Here is a 16105-nt window from a genome sequence, read left to right on the forward strand (position 1 = left end):
TATTGTCTTATGGGTATGAATGTTAAATAAATGTGAAAACAGTAGTTGAAATCGGTTGATGATATTTTATGTTTCCTGATTCCTTAAAATGTTCACAATGGTCGTGACTTGTTATCAGTTCCATACTTCCTCGCCTTTTATACATAGCTTCATATTATCATATTAACCCAATATAATGAATACAAAAAATTTACGCATGAATGCAGTAAAGTAATGTAATGGACTTTCTCATGGGAATCTACAATTGCTTTCTATTTATGAATACTTATGAAATTAATGACATGTATTTAATAAAAAAAATTACCAGTCGCAAAATACACTTTTGTGGTCTTTAATGGAAATATTTAATGATCAAATTATTCATTTTTCAGGATTAAAAATATGGAGCACCATGTGTCATGACCCTATGGATTGAGATTTTTCATATGTAAAATATTATGACTAAAGGATTACCATATGATTGCAAAGGGGACATCATATTAACGACTCCAAAATTCGAATAAAGACATTGACCTCACACATTAAATATGATGTCACTGATTTACCATTTTTATTTTACATGAAACATGGCATGAGGGAAAAAATAAAATAAATGATGAAAAATTAAGATATCAGTTTTCCAACAAATGTGCCATTACAGTGCTATGGTTCAAAAATGTAAATAATTAAAAAATATAAGATTTTTTAATATTCATTTTGATTTTTTAATGAGCATACAAATAAGGATATATCATGTTAAGATAGGATACACCTTCAGACTTGATCAAAGGAGCAGAATTACATGCACAATGTGCATGAGATTTTAGGAATTCTAAGGACGGCAAATTTTCTTTGTTAACATATAAAAAATTGCATAAATGAATTAGGATAAAAGAAATAAATTTGACTTTTGATGTGGAAAAATTTAAAATTTTACAAATATTAGTTAGTATAATAATGATGGTATTAATGATAATACTATTTGAGGGTAATCCAGATGGTGTTAATGTTGTAGGGAGGAACCTGAATCTGCAAACTATTGGAAACAAGCAACCAAGGAAATGATTAGAGTGTAATGTATCAGAATCAGGTGGTGAATGACTGCCGAATGAAAGCTTAAAAGAGAAGTAACCGCAAGATCAGAAAACCGCCCAGAGAAAATCAATAATCATTATGAATCAACACTTCTCTAAAAATTAAGGTTTCACAAGCTAACTTTGAGAAGGGAGCTAATAACTTGGTCGTTTTAATTTCAATGTCCTTGATTGAAGTTCACATGCAACTCTACTCAAGGTTATGGAAGGAAAGGAGATGGTGCAGGAGATGGATGGGGAGAGGCAAGAGTGGAATAGTGGTGGAGAAGTTTGAGAGGAATGGGGTTAAGATGAGCTCAAAATTAGGTTTTATATTCCCCTCATTGGTTTTGCGTTTAATCAATAAATTTTATGAAATATTTACTCACATTAATATGGCTTGCTAATGAATTATGATCTGCTGCACAGGGAGTGGTAATCAGGGATTTAAATACTCTTTAAGTCATGATTAGTGAAATGATAGGAGTTTAGGAATGCATTTCCTCATTTTTCTAAGGTACCTTGTGACACCTTGATCACATTGGGCACCTTCTCATGTATAAAAGATGGGACATTGAGACGAGAAAAATGCAAGGTGAGGAGATGATAGTTAATTTTTAATGATATATAAGGTGACTAATATGGAGGACAGTATATAGAAGATAATGATGTGAGCAAGAAAGAGTGAAATGGGGAATGTAGTGGCAATGACTAGATAAGAAGATATATAGATAGGTAGATATGTTATGATGGAAATTTTAAATAAGGGAGGTGATGGTAAGATGATGATGATGACAAGGTGATATGAGAGGTGTAAAAAGTGGTGGAAAGTGAAAGATGTGATAAGAATACATGGATTATTAGTTTAAGCTAATGATAATGAAAGGAAAAAAATCTAATGCGATGACACTCACCCCATGGTGATTCTTGAGTATGGGTAAGCTCATTCTCTTTTCTGTTGCCTCTCATCAAACATCCAGGACACTAAGATTGAGCTTGATGGATCTAAGAAATTCACTCTCTTTCAATCAGACTAAAAATATAGGAAGTAAGTTTAAGGATGACTTTAAAAAGCATCCTTGCCTCAATTTATAGATTTGAGGACATGGATGGAAAGGGGAGAGAAATATGTAGCTGATTTCAAAATTTCAGCTCAATCAACCTCTTTGGATTATCAAATTTCAAGACTTGAAGTTGGAGAATTCCCGGTAGTTCATTTGATTAAATAATCTCTCATTGCTAGTGTCGCTGTTACTTCAGATTTGTACACTATTGGCTTTAAAATCCAATAATATTTATTTCAATGATTGTCTGCCATTATTCTCATCATCCTTGGTCCATGACTACAGATTCTGCCAGTTGTCATTCGTGAAATAAGAGGATTAAATAACATATAGATGTGTTATTTATGCATGATGGTATGGCGCATCACCACACGCCACATCAATGCATTTATGTTTTTGTTCAATGGTTGGTGGATGCAAGTCATTAGCAAAATATGAAAAAATGCATGCAATGATTGTGCAAATAAAGGAATGACATGGCGACACATATTGTGGCACCATGTCTATGTGATTTTTCCTTCTTTGCCTATGGAGTGAATCCATATAAGTGTGCCATAATTTTGAATTTTTAATTATTAATTAATGCATAAATAATATTTTATCCCATTCTCCTTGATCACATTTATTGTGATTTTAATCATTTTTTATTGGCCCATGTCACCCTCTGCTAAAAAAAATAAAAAAGTGTCAATTAATCATTTTCTGTTATGTCATCATGATTTGTGATGCCATAATGGCTTCTTCTGCAGTGATTAGCTGCCCTAATCATTTGGGAAAAGAATGATTTTTTTCCATTCAATATTGTCAAATGTCAGTAAGTGGCAGAGTGGAAAACAAGATGAAAAGCATTAAATATATTCCATTAAAAAAATATAAGTTAACAAATATAAAAATGTGTATTCTAACATATAAAAGTAATATATCCATGACTATGATGTCAATTTGTCATAAAAATATATTCAGAATCAGAAATATAATTTCTTTGAGAATATGATGTCAGAAAAATCCAAATACCTATGAATAAAAAAAACAGAAAATTCCTTTGTAGATTTAATCATTTTAGGCTTGATATGATACGTATATTTATTAATGCAGAAAGTGACTTAAATTTCATGATATTAACTTAATAATTAATGTCTTATCAGTAACATGAGGAAAGAAAATGATAAGGATTGGCAGGATTGCTAAGATGTTCAATGGTGGTGACAAAACACAAACAAGGAGAGAAGAGAGTCAAGTGTGGAGCAAGAGGTGAATAAGATGAGAGATTACGAACTGACAAGGAGGGAAAGATGGATATCAAGGAGAGGATGAGAGAATGGATGAAAATTTTCAAATAGGAGAAAAAGGAAAAGGACATGAGGAGAGAATGGAAGAGGGATGGGGAAACCAAGGGTAAAGGAGAGGACTATCGCATCAAACTATAGATCATTGCCTCATCTTGTAGCATCACCATGGCAGTTCGCCAATCATTGCCATCTTCAATTGCTGAGGACTTCATTTTCAATACAAAATACTCCTTTTAAAAAACTCAGGTTCAACTCTTACAGATAGGCTTGTGGGCTTTTAAAGGGAAGGAACTTGCACACACATGAAAGAAACTGAAAGATGGTCATTTAAGAGAGAATATTGGTAAGAGTCATGGGAGTGATAGGGTATGTGGAACAAATCATGTTGGATCATGTGAGGAGTTAAAAGAAACGAGACATTTTGGGAATAGAAAGAAAAATCAAAGAGAGGCTTGATGAAAAAGAGAGAATGGACAAAGAGAAAGTAAATGATTTGGTGAGGATGGATGAGATAGGAGAGAAAGAAAGAACACAATATTATAATATAATCTTAGAGAAATTTAGAAGGGAAAAAGAGAAAAATAAAGAAGGAGTGAGGAGGGGTGAGAGAAGGTAAATATGAGCTTAAAAGGGGGCCTCATGCATTTCCCTCCATCCATATTGATTCAAACTCTAGGTTTGATATTTGGCCATATAAGAATTTAAGAATTTGATTGTCTCTCTATGATCAACCTAACAACGTTTTCTAGAGCTATGCCAAAGCCCACTCTTACATACATCTAGTATAATCAAGGAAATGAAAATAATGTTTCTGTTTCATATTTTTTACTTGGCTAAAACCCATGACCCAAAAAATCTTATACATCCAGAAGCATGCCGATTGATTAATAAAAAATAATAATCATATAATTTATACTTGTTGTACATATGTTAATAAATCGACCATTAATGATATAATTTCTAAGATAACCCCTTGTGTGTGTGTCATAACTTGTCAGTAATATATGTGGACCATAAGCCAATCATACATTCCGCATCTCATTAAATATTCACTGATACAATATATTTTGAATGCACGTGTGAAGCTTATAAATGGAGTCCATAAATACATGAAATGACAGTAAATTATGGTAAGATCATAATATGGTGGCCAGTTTTTAAAACTATTATTCAGAATATTCACATGAAGTTATCGATATAAATCAACATTATTTAGTCCCACGTGTACGATGATAATGGATGCTCCTGTAGCCATAGTGCATAGACACTAAAGACTTAGAGCGGGTGTTATTTAGGAAAAATAGTTAATTGAATTCATCTGTGTGAATCTCTGAATGGTTTTATACTAAACCGTTAAGTGGTTCTTAAACTTAAGACAACCAAACATCTCCCAGGTGGATGGTTGTGCTTTGACTAGGACTTTAGAGTTACTAATCTTGGAATTCTAAACCATGATATCTCAACTGTAGTAAGAAGCTCATGAATCTGATCGAGTGGTCAAGATGGTATTATTGTCTGCCCTAGGTATACGAGGAGATATCATCTTAGAATTAGTTCAATTTTTTTCCCCTAGTTTGATTTTATTAAATTAGATTCAGTGATAAAAATAAGTATAAAATACTATATATAAGCTAAAATTTCACTTTTTAATACATGCTCTAAGTGGATTGCACCTTTATCCCTTATCAGGTCTAAGTTCACATAGAAAATTATAAATTTCTTTCCATAAAATTAGAATCCTTAAAGGACATATTTAACCTTGTATTCACATAATATATGTTTGTTATATTTCATAGTTGTGTAATCCAATTTTTTTTGTTTTTTAGCAAAAAACATGGTGTTGGGTACAGGCAACCCAGGGGGTTTTACATATTAAGTGAAGTGTTTATTAACGTCTATAGGCGTGGAGCGAGCGTAAGTGTCCCAATTACACCCGGACCCTACTTGCCCAGCTCCCGGAGAAGGCCGCGGGCGCCCATGGTGTGCTCATGTCCCTCGGAGGTGGTGATGCACGGAGTATAAGCGGTCCTCGCGTAATCATCATTTATCATCGTGGAGGTGCATGGAGTATAAGCGGTTCAATTTGATTTACTGTGCAAAGTATTTTAATTATTTAGAAATATTTTATACTACTATTTTTTTAGCATATTTGCCAGAACGATTTATCTTTGACTTCCTCATTTTTTTAGCATAATCAAATGCATCGTATTCAGAATTTCATTAAAATTGATTTAAAAATAATTATAAATCTCAATGCGACCTATTCTTAAATACATATCCATATATGTACTTATAATACATCTCTTGAGTTCAATTTACACCACTCGAAACAATACTTTACATTATTTAATTCAGTTTTCTATATTATCCATATTGTTTTTTCATGAAAAAATCATGATTTCCTTGTTATTCATACCATAATTACACATTTATGAAATAATATCATACCAATATCATACCCTATTTGAGATAGTTCAGTTACTCTTTATAATACAGTATACTATAAAATCTCACTACACCAATCTATATACTACATCAAAAAAATCAAGCATAACTATATTTAAATGGGTTGCATTAACCTACCAAATCGGGTAAACCGATTGGACCCACCCATTCTTAACCATACATTTACGATTTACGAAGCTGACTGAAAGCGGCGTGCCTGCACACAGGCCAATCGAGACGCTTGATGTGATCTTGTGAGTGAGATATTCCGCCATAATTCAGTTGCCCACCTGCGTAAGCAATCGGGTATCGAGTTCTGGTAAAAAGACGAGTTCTAGACGGCATTTCATTGGAGAAACAGCAGGAAGAAACGATGAATAGTGGGAAATCAGGAAGAAACGATGATGGGTTTCCATCTGTCATTCGCCTTCTCCTCGTTCTCCTGCTGTCGTCGTTCTACTGCTCTGGCGTTTTCGGAATCGCTTTCTCCGGTGTGAGGGAGAAGGACAGAGTATTGCAGTTGCCTGGGCAGTTGTTTAATGTGAAATTTGCCCATTTTTCGGGCTATATCACGGTCAATGAAGAGTCCGGAAGGGCGCTTTTCTACTGGTTCTTTGAGGCTAGCGATGACCCGGCCTCGAAGCCCCTCGTTCTCTGGCTCAATGGAGGTTAGATTTGATCTTATCCACCTCAAATAGGATTTTTTCCTCGTCTAATTGGGGGTTTTTTTTGTTTGCAGGTCCTGGGTGCTCTTCTGTGGCTTATGGTTTGGCTGAAGAAGTGGGTCCTTTCCACATTAACCCTGATGGAAAGAGTCTCTACTTGAATCCGTACTCTTGGAATAATGGTCAGTTAACTTGCGTCATTTGAGAAATTTCTTGTAGATGTTGTGTATCCGGGTATAGTCCCACTAATTATCTTCTTTTTGATGTGGAAAAAAAATGTTTTCATTGTTTTTTTTTGAAGCTTGGATGCATAGTTTTCGTCTTCTTTAGTATGTGTTTTCTTTTTGGTCATGTGTCTTAAACTGCTCTGTTTTCTTGGTCGTCTTCTTCTTGGGTATTTGTTTTCATGTTGTTATTGCTTCTCTTTTCCTTCTGCAACATGAACTGTGATGACGCACGTTCTTTCCCTTTCCTCACTTCCGCAGTTGCAAATATTATCTTCCTCGACTCTCCTGTTGGTGTTGGCTTCTCCTACTCCAACAACTCCCAAGATTTGATCACCAATGGTGATAAACGAACTGGTAAGTGATAAATTTTCAAAGGCCACATTGAAATGCAGCTGCTTGTCCATTTTTTGGGACCAAAGAGTCATGATTTAACTCTTAATGCGTGAAGAATTTGATCTTGAATCACTTTTTCTGATCATTTTTTATTTTTTCCTCTTTCCAGCGAAAGATTCATTGGCTTTTCTGGAGAACTGGTTCAAGGAATTTCCTAATTACAGAGGCCGAGAGTTGTTCCTCGCAGGAGAAAGCTACGCTGGTCTGATATCTTCTTTCACCACTTTTGTGTTTCCTTATCTTACTTTTTTCATATTATGAGAATTATTTCACGTCGTCATTTTTTCAAAAAAAAAATTTCACGCCATCATATTATAATTATTTGTCCCCATTGGTTGTTATGCATTAATGCCCCCATCGGTTTTTATTCCCCTATTTTCTTTCCATATGTGTTTATTTGTCATCTTCTTCTGGAACCCGATACTTACCACGTTGTTCATATCATCTTCAATGTAATTCCGATAATGGAAAGCCTCAATTTGGTAGATATGGAAGGGGGTCGAGTGAGGGTTAGCGAGAGACTTCCTGGGATGGAGAGGAGAATGAGAATGTTAGGGGAGAGGTTGAATGGAGGAGATAGTGATCAGCCAAGGACTATCCGCCTGAAGGCACGGTGAAGAGGAGAGGATCATGAGGACGAGGATCGTAGGGAAAGATACTCGGCTTGGAAGTTGAGGGGAGAAGAGACAAGGAGCTTCCAATAGCATAGTATTTTCTTGCTGCCATTCCATAGGGAGGGCTGTCCTGTTTAAAGGGAACATGAGAAGAGAAACATGTGAATGCCCCTTCCATATGTTGATTCGGGAATCATTTTTCTTCCATATGTTTATTCGTCATTTTCTTCTAGGAGCTCATTTCCTCAATCTTTTTCTGCAGGGCATTATGTACCGCAGTTGGCTCAGGCGATTGTAAGGTCTGGAAAGCTGAGCAGTGATCCTTCAATCAATCTTAAAGGCTTCATGGTTTAGTTCTTCTCTTTACTCATCTCTTTTCTCTCCAGAAAATATTTAGCAAAATAAAAATTGTCGGAAAATTCCCAACTCAAGATAAAATGGAATCCTTAATCCTCCATTTTTCCTTCACAGAATTCACAGAAATTGATTGAATTTGCTGTCATCTTTTCCAGACGAGGAAAATAATTTAAATCAACGATTTCAGACATTTTATTTAATCAGAGAAACTTATTTTCTCGTTCTTTCTATTTACTATTTTTGTGATTTGATGTGTATTTTAATACAGGTGGGGAATGCTCTAACAGACGATTTTCGAGATCACTTGGGGGTTTTCCAGTTTATGTGGACCTCGGGTCTTATATCTGATCAGTCCTACAAATTGCTCAATCTCCTCTGTGACTTTCAATCTTTTGTACATGTCTCTGCCCAGTGCGAGAGGGCACTCGATATCGCCAGCAATGAGCTGGGGAATATAGATCCTTACAGTGTCTTTACCCCATCCTGCACTCACAGGGGCAACTTCTCCAGGAATAGACTACTAAAGAGGCTCCATGTGAGTATCTCTAATGTCTAGGCTCCATATAACATACAATTTTCAAGAAAGTCCTACTCTCCTTTCTAGTCTAGAAAAGACCACCCCTTTGTAGGATTTGGATGATGACGATTGGTGGATGATGATGGCTGGTCATGATCATCATCATTATCCATTAGTTGATGGCATCATCTTCTCAATTGTCATCCATCACTTTCCCTACGAAGACATCATTTAATCATATCACTGATGTCATCATTATCGTCCGGTATTCAAGAGACATCATCTTTGTCATCCATCTGGTGGATTCATCATCCTCTGCGTCAGAATCGTTCAAGGCAGCATCTGTGTGCTCCATTTATCGATTAATTGATTTATTTTTTTGTTCAAAAAGACTAAGATTATCTCTCTCATCCTTCCGCTTTCTATGGTTGCATGTCATGGCAGTCTGCAGGTAAGATTGGGGAGAAGTACGACCCATGCACTGAGGAGCACTCAACTGTGTACTTTAATTTGCCGGAGGTGCAGAATGCTCTGCACGTCGATCCTTCCGCCATGAAGTCAAAGTGGGAAACTTGCAGGTAGCGAGAGAAAAAGAGTGTGATCATGATGCCAATAACTCTACCATATTTCCAGTGGATTTATCTATGTTGTTCTCACATGAACTTTACAGTGATCTGGTCAATGAAAATTGGAAGGACTCCCCAAAATCAGTTCTTGATATTTACCACGAGCTCATGAAAAATGGGCTTCGTATCTGGATGTTCAGGTGGGAGACCATTCGCCTGTTTATACTTTCATTTTCTTGCTCTATTTGCAAATATTGCCAGTGTCAAATTATGAGTACTTCCTAACTCCCGAAAAAATTATTCTGTTATATATCTGGCAACCTTACATGTGACTTTTGTTTAGGTATAATTGAGCATATCTCTCATTTTGAATTTCACTTTTCTAATTTTTTCATAATTCCTGTTTGACTTGTTTCAGTGGGGACACGGATGCCGTCATTCCAGTGACATCTACCCGGTACAACATCAACGCAATGAAGCTGCAGACGGTCACACCGTGGCACGCCTGGTACGACGATGGCCAGGTACAAGGAAATCCCATATGTTAAGTCAATGGTTTTACAATTGAACTATTTCCTGTGTTCATACCCATGAAACCCAGTTATTGTACCATATATTATCGTCTAACCAACTGTGAAATCTATAAATGAAGCGTTGGATTATTTGCAAATGCAGGTTGCTGGGTGGACACAGGTCTACAAAGGTTTGACCTATGTGACAGTGAGAGGAGCAGGCCATGAGGTCCCTCTCCACAAGCCTAGGTTGGCTCTGGTTCTGCTCAAAGCCTTTCTCTCCGGCAGCCCCATGCCTTCTCTGCCGGCGATATCTGATTCGTGATGCCTTTCCTATGTCTCTCTCTCTATATCTATTAATATATCCATCAATCTATCTTTTTTAAATTTTATAAACATGCGTAACTATGGAATTCCTTTCCAGTTGTATCCAATTGGGCAACCCAAGCGGGTTAATCTATCTCTCTTGTTTTCCAGTCTGTCAGCAATCGCATGCATAATGTGAATGCATCTTTATCTATAAGGAGGAAGCATATTACAACATCAAATTAACAGCTAAGAAAGTAACAATTGTGATCTACACAAGCAAGAACTTATATCTCAGCTGTCACAACAAACACCAGCCTTAAATAAATAGCAGTTTAAGCGCAGCATGCAACAGTATCTTATTGATTAAAGGACGACGACTCTCTCTCATGGACTTCTGTAAAGACAAGGGCACTCTCTCCCCTTTCTTTTGCGTTTGTGTAGTTGAATACAATGAATGTATTATTTACTCAATACTCCCTCTCCGTAATCAGTGGACAGTAAGCTTAGTGTCACATTAAAATATAATGTTAACTGGAGTAACATTGCCAAGAAGAAGTCTTACTCTCTTGGACAGCGCATCAAACATCAGCCTTAAACAAACAACAGATCGAGTATTGCGTGCAACAGAATTGCATTAAGTAGGAGAGCTCTCTCATAATGGGTTTATGTAAATATTTAAGTCTAGTGCGAGAAGCTCTATCTCTCCCCATCTCTACATGTGAGCCCTTCTCATAGAGGTCAACATCATAAGCATAAGATATGTAAAGAATAGCTTGGTCGCTTGGATCGAGCTTCTTGAAATACCTCTACCTCATAGCAAGCCTCTTGAGATGGTGGAATGTCCGCTGCTTGATCCACTCTCGATCATACGGCAGGTAGGCGTGGATTGAGTGATCGAATCTACGATTTACATCGAATAAATGCTTCAGATTCAAAAGCCAAGGATCCAATTCTAATGTGAGTTAGCAATAAAGGTGACTTTAAAATCAAAAACATACACCAGTGCGCTCAAATCTGCCAGCCCATCGATGAAGTTGTAAAGATCTGAGATATCGTATTGCAAGTTCCTGACCATCGGATTAAGCTCCTTCAGTTTCCTTTCGTACAGGCCACAAATTCCTGTTATCAAGCGAAGTGTGAGGAAAAATTTATAGTAATTAACTAGTAAAGATAATTACTGGGCAAGTGAAAAAAAAGTGAGATGTCAAGGATGGCAATTTATGTGCATAAGATGCCAACATTGAAAAGCAATCTGACTTAGGCGGAAAGGTTTAGATTTACGGGATTTCTCGTATATTCAAAATTCAAAATCTGCGGTCTGATTCTGCGTAAATGTTAAAATAAAAGGAATTTCAAGAGAAAATAAATTAGGGAGGCCGCCATGTTTTCCCAACGCCATACCGTCCATTGCTTGACTTATGGAATCGTAGTCCATGAACGTTCTGGTTGCTCGATTTGGGGATGATTGCATTAAAATAATTGTGTGCCGATTTGCCTGAAAAAAGTTCATAATGAGAATCGTAGCAACCGATTAAATACTTCAAACTATTTTAGCTTTTTTCCTCTAAAATTTCTAGATGTAATCGTCCATTAAACAGAAATCTCCAGGCCTAAAGTTTTGTCAAAAAATATCAAACTCAAAATTAATTTCCACGAATCCAGCGATGATGGTGGAAACTAATGCAAGCTGAATCTGCACAGACTTAGAGGTCGACGAACAGATGGCTACAGCGTTTACAGCAGAGAAAGGGTGACTTGACTAAAGTAGAGCTTAGATAGGAGAGTTCAGTCAAGTCTATGGGACTCCTTTAATGACTCGAATAGTTTTATTCTTACTAGACAAGCAAACTCTGAAAATATTACTGCCGAATTTTTTTTCAACCGAATGAAACGTTGAAAGGCTGATAAGCTAAACGAGGGTGGAATACTATATGGCATACATTTGAGCGTGGACCTGTAACAGAGGTTTAGAAGACCACAACCCTATACATGAGATAATTGATTCTGTTTAGAATTCCTGCTAGGCAAAGTCCCGGCCAATCTTCTTTTATCCCTCTCTAAATACACCATAATTCTGATAAAAACATAGGTTCAAATGCTACAAAAAGAAGAGATACATGGAAGGCAAGACATGAAATTCAGTGAATCGTGCCGAATATATGTCTCAGACTAGATGGTAGAAGATTGTGTATGGTAACCATTAACAAGAAAATCGGCGACATGACACATGCAGGTTATATAATGATCTTCGCCGGCTAAAACCTTTATCTTTTCGGGAAATACTTACCATGAATAGCATATACTTTTGAACTGATGCTCCTACGTCTTCCCTAAGTCTACAACATCATGCAGAAGGGAAAATCTCATTCGGTTAAATAGACGAATTCTGAATATCTGTCGATAGCCCAAAACATTCTCGAACCAGGTTTTCTCTCAAATCAATCAAGGTAGTCGCACCGAAAATAGGAGATCAAATTACAAACCCGAAGATTTATAACAGAGGGACAAGAATTGTAACACACCCCAGCTTGAGAAGGCAAACCCCAAAAAGTACTCTTTAAAAGAGGAAAACTCAAATTCGGCAATCGATTCGACAATTTGTAAGACGTCTAACTATCACCAGACGAAGACGACGTAGACCAGAAGAGAACAATAAAAGGATGTGGCCTACCATTGCTAAACAGTCTCCTTGGAAGATCAACGAAGTAGAAGCCTGACGCAGAGATGAAACGCCTCGCCTGGCTGAGTGAGAACAAGGAGGAAGGTTGGAAGTGAGCAGACCTTTCGATCTCTCTGCGTATATATTCGATAGTTGGACCGCATCCACACAACTAATGTGGCCCGCAAATTATATAGCACGGACGCGGACGGGACGGTCTGTGGGGGTTGAACGGACGACGGAAATTAAAGTCGACCCCCCGGCATTTGGATGGGGACGGATTGTTTGCCAGGTGACTAAAAAACCACTCGTCACATCTGGTCTCAGTCTGGTTTAACCGAAAACCTAAACTTAAACCTAAAGTTCTGTCTGGTATTGGTCCGGTCTTTGGTAGGTCATGTTGATTAGTCAATGTAAAAGTCCATATAAAGTTGACTTGATCATCTGACTGCATTTAATGTGGCCTCTGGAGCCGAAGCACTGTTGGATAATGAGAGGGATAGAGAGGGATGGAGAAAGAGAGGAATATAATTAGAGAGTGAAAGAGTGTGAGAATGAAAGAGGGAGAGAGTTAGAGAGTGAGACTAAGACAGTGCAGAACTGAGAGAGAGAAAGAGAGAGAGAGAGAGAGTAAGACAGTGAGAAGGGTGAGAGTGACAGAGGGAGCCAGTATGAAGGAGAGTACAAGAGGGACAGAGGATGAGAGTGAAAGAGGGAGAGAGGGAGAGCCGAAGAGGGGAAGTGAGAGGGAGAGAGGGAGAGGGAAAGAGTTCAATAGGGAGAGAGTGTGAGAGAATGTGAGGGAGAGAGGGGGAGAGTGGAAGCGGGAGAGAGGGTGACAAAGAGAGGGGCAGAGAACGTGAGGGCGAGAGAGACAGGGAGAGAGGATGAGAGGGAGGGAGAGGGCGCAAGAGAGAGGGCCTTGAGAGAGAAGAGGGAGAGCGAAAGAGAGGGATAGAGGGAAAGAAAATGAGAGGGAGAGAGTGAGAGCGCGAGAAAGGGCGAGAGGAGGGAGGGAGGGAGAGTGAGACCGGAATAGAGGGGGGGGGAGAGAGAGAGAGAGAGAGAGAGAGAGAGAGAGAATGAAAAGAGAGGGGGAGAGAACCCGCGGGAGGGGTGAGAGAGCTAGCGGGAGAGGAGAAATAGCGGAAGGGAGGGAGAGAGGAAGAAACGAGAGGGAGAGAGAGAGAGAGAACGAGAAAGAGAGAGGGGAAGAGAACGAGCGGGAGAGAGGGTGAGAGAGAGGAGAGAACAAGAGAGAAAGAGGGAGAGAGGGTGAGAGAGACAGGGAGAGGGCTGGTCTTCAGTCTGGTTCGATGTGTAAACCGGACCTGAACCGGAAGGTTCACTCGGCCCTAAAAATGCTGACCGACTGTCCAGTTCGGTCCGGTCTGACTGAACTTCAGTCAAACCATATCCTTCCCTACGTCGGAAGGCCTTTTGGACGGTGGACAGTTAAGAACCAATGAAAATTCCAGATTATTTTCTTCAACAATATTATTTTTTAGGGATAATAATTACATTTAATAATTAATAGGGGTGATACCAGAGAGAGGTGAGAGTAAATAAGGCAAGAGTAGAGGAGTCTTTCGAGTGCCGAGAAGTCTGCTGAGAGGTCAATAAAATTTTCAATCAATATGTATCGTGAAATATTTAAAATTCAATTGATCCTGCATGCATAATAATCTCATGTCCCAACTAGGAGCTGCCTTCCCCAGATGCATCAAATGCCAATATTGGTCCAGATATCTGCCATAACTGATATCCTACTATCAGATGCCAACATTGAATATTGATTGCTTTTGTGCCGATATCCGATGTTAATATCGGTCTCGACATTGGCATCCACCTTCGTCCAAAGGTTTGGATTCAGGTTTGGAATCAGGTATTGATTTTCTCATATTGGATGTGTTATATCTATGCAATTTAATGATAATATGATGTTATATTTTAGGTTAATACTTTTGTATTATGAAATATTATATTTTAGGGCAAAATTTCTGATGCATGTTTTTTTGGTTTGATCAACATAGAGAAGATGCCAAAAACATTTTTAGACTGTGTAAGACTGAGGCTAGGTTATTCAAGTCTGAGTCAATAAGGGACAACTTTATCCAACATGGTCCTACACATGTACAAGCTATGCTCAAAGAAAAAGAGGACTGCTCTCTACCCCTGCCTTCCATGGGATACTGATAAGTGTTTATAATGTGTCGTTTTAGGCAAATGAACTTAAACAATATATTTATAACTCCTTAATCACTAAATAACCTAATATAGAGTGCGAAAGGATCTATCCACAGGGAGGAAAGGTATCCAGATCTAAATTAGGATTTCTTTAAGAATATGGAAAGATGAGAAGGATGATGGAATTATCTTTATGTATTTATCTCCTTTCATAGATCAAAAACATAAAGATCTAAGTGGTGATTTAAATTAGGGATATTTATCTAAATCTAAATTTATTCTAATAAAAATATTAAAACAAAATCCATTCTTTATCTAACCTTGTTTTCACCTTTGTGCGAGTGATGCTCTCCTCACGTTCATATCTTCATGGACCCGTACATTTTTCCTAGTGCCTTGGCGTCTTACTCAAACATGAATCAACTAATGAGAAGAGAAGAAATTCACTAACCTTTTGATGAAAACACAATTCTTCATGTTTGCTTGGGCTTTGTTTCACTCCGACAAGCCATTTGCAAGAAGCCACACGAAAATGGAAGAACTGGATGCTTTGAAAACTCTTTCCTTTCACAACTTTTCAAGATTCTGAGTACATAACAAAAGATAATTTTTAAATTACTTTGAGGCCTTTTATAGGCATTCTATAGGCCAGAAAATAGGTAGTTATCAGAGGAAACTACGAAAAAAGATTCTGAGTCAAAAAGCCATCCGGGTTAATCGTTATGGCCCTTTGAAAAATGCCCTTTTTAGGATTTATTTTTTTTCAGGCATTTTTCTGATTTTTAAATGATTTTTATGGCATTTTTCTCGATTTTCTTATGATCGGAACGTTCCTCAGCCGTCGAATTGTCCGATAATCCCGATTGGGATTTTTTTCCACCATTGGATCTCTCTTAATTTTTGGATTGCTTCCCGGCCGTCAGATCTGGATCCAAAATAGTCAGATTAGCCGCCAAGCGCCCGATCGATGCATGCCGGGAACACTAGATCTTCTTCTTTAAAATTGGATTCTTTTTTGGCCGTTGGATCTAGCTCCTTTATAGTCAGATTGCACGCGGACCATCCGATTGATAGACCCCTGGACCACTAGATCTTCTCTTTAAAGTCGGGTTCCTTCCTGGCTGTTAGATCTGTGTCCATAATAGCCAGAATGTTTGTGGACCACCCGATCGATGCACCTTTGACCTGTAAAAAACAACAGAAGAGGAGGTAAGCTTACCTCTTAAACGAGTAAGAAGGTTAATCCCAT

General features: G+C 37.8%; 2 protein-coding genes across 2 annotated transcripts; one reads left to right on the forward strand and one right to left on the reverse strand.

The window, feature by feature from the left end:
• Positions 1-6123: 6123 nt before the first annotated feature.
• LOC144704898 (serine carboxypeptidase II-2-like) lies at positions 6124-10177 on the forward strand. The gene is made up of 10 exons (XM_078577481.1): positions 6124-6518; positions 6590-6697; positions 7001-7096; positions 7245-7337; positions 8012-8097; positions 8375-8641; positions 9068-9201; positions 9294-9389; positions 9608-9713; positions 9865-10177. Exons 1-10 carry the CDS (start codon positions 6224-6226, stop codon positions 10024-10026), a joined length of 1443 nt encoding a protein of 480 aa, XP_078433607.1. The 5' UTR covers positions 6124-6223; the 3' UTR covers positions 10027-10177.
• Positions 10178-10576: 399 nt separating this feature from the next.
• Positions 10577-12841, reverse strand: LOC144704906 (enhancer of rudimentary protein). The gene is made up of 4 exons (XM_078577493.1): positions 12682-12841; positions 11412-11505; positions 11009-11129; positions 10577-10910 (listed from the first exon to the last, which is right to left on the reverse strand). The coding sequence occupies exons 1-4, from the start codon at positions 12682-12684 to the stop codon at positions 10817-10819; spliced, it is 312 nt and encodes a 103-aa protein (XP_078433619.1). The 5' UTR covers positions 12685-12841; the 3' UTR covers positions 10577-10816.
• Positions 12842-16105: the final 3264 nt, after the last annotated feature.

Source organism: Wolffia australiana, chromosome 1 (assembly GCF_029677425.1).
Source record: "Wolffia australiana isolate 7733 chromosome 1, ASM2967742v1".
NCBI classification, from domain to species: Eukaryota; Viridiplantae; Streptophyta; class Magnoliopsida; order Alismatales; family Araceae; genus Wolffia; species Wolffia australiana.

Bases quoted from the DNA above. Each gene is read 5' to 3' on its own strand.
- LOC144704898 (XM_078577481.1), top strand. From the start codon at position 6,224: ATGAATAGTGGGAAATCAGGAAGAAACGATGATGGGTTTCCATCTGTC. The intron at 7,097-7,244 runs GTAAGTGATAAA...TCCTCTTTCCAG, and splicing joins CAATGGTGATAAACGAACTG to CGAAAGATTCATTGGCTTTT. The intron at 9,390-9,607 runs GTGGGAGACCAT...GACTTGTTTCAG, and splicing joins CTTCGTATCTGGATGTTCAG to TGGGGACACGGATGCCGTCA.
- LOC144704906 (XM_078577493.1), bottom strand. The intron at 11,130-11,411 runs GTATGGCGTTGG...GCTTGATAACAG, and splicing joins CATAAGTCAAGCAATGGACG to GAATTTGTGGCCTGTACGAA. The intron at 10,911-11,008 runs GTATGTTTTTGA...TGTAAATCGTAG, and splicing joins GCAGATTTGAGCGCACTGGT to ATTCGATCACTCAATCCACG.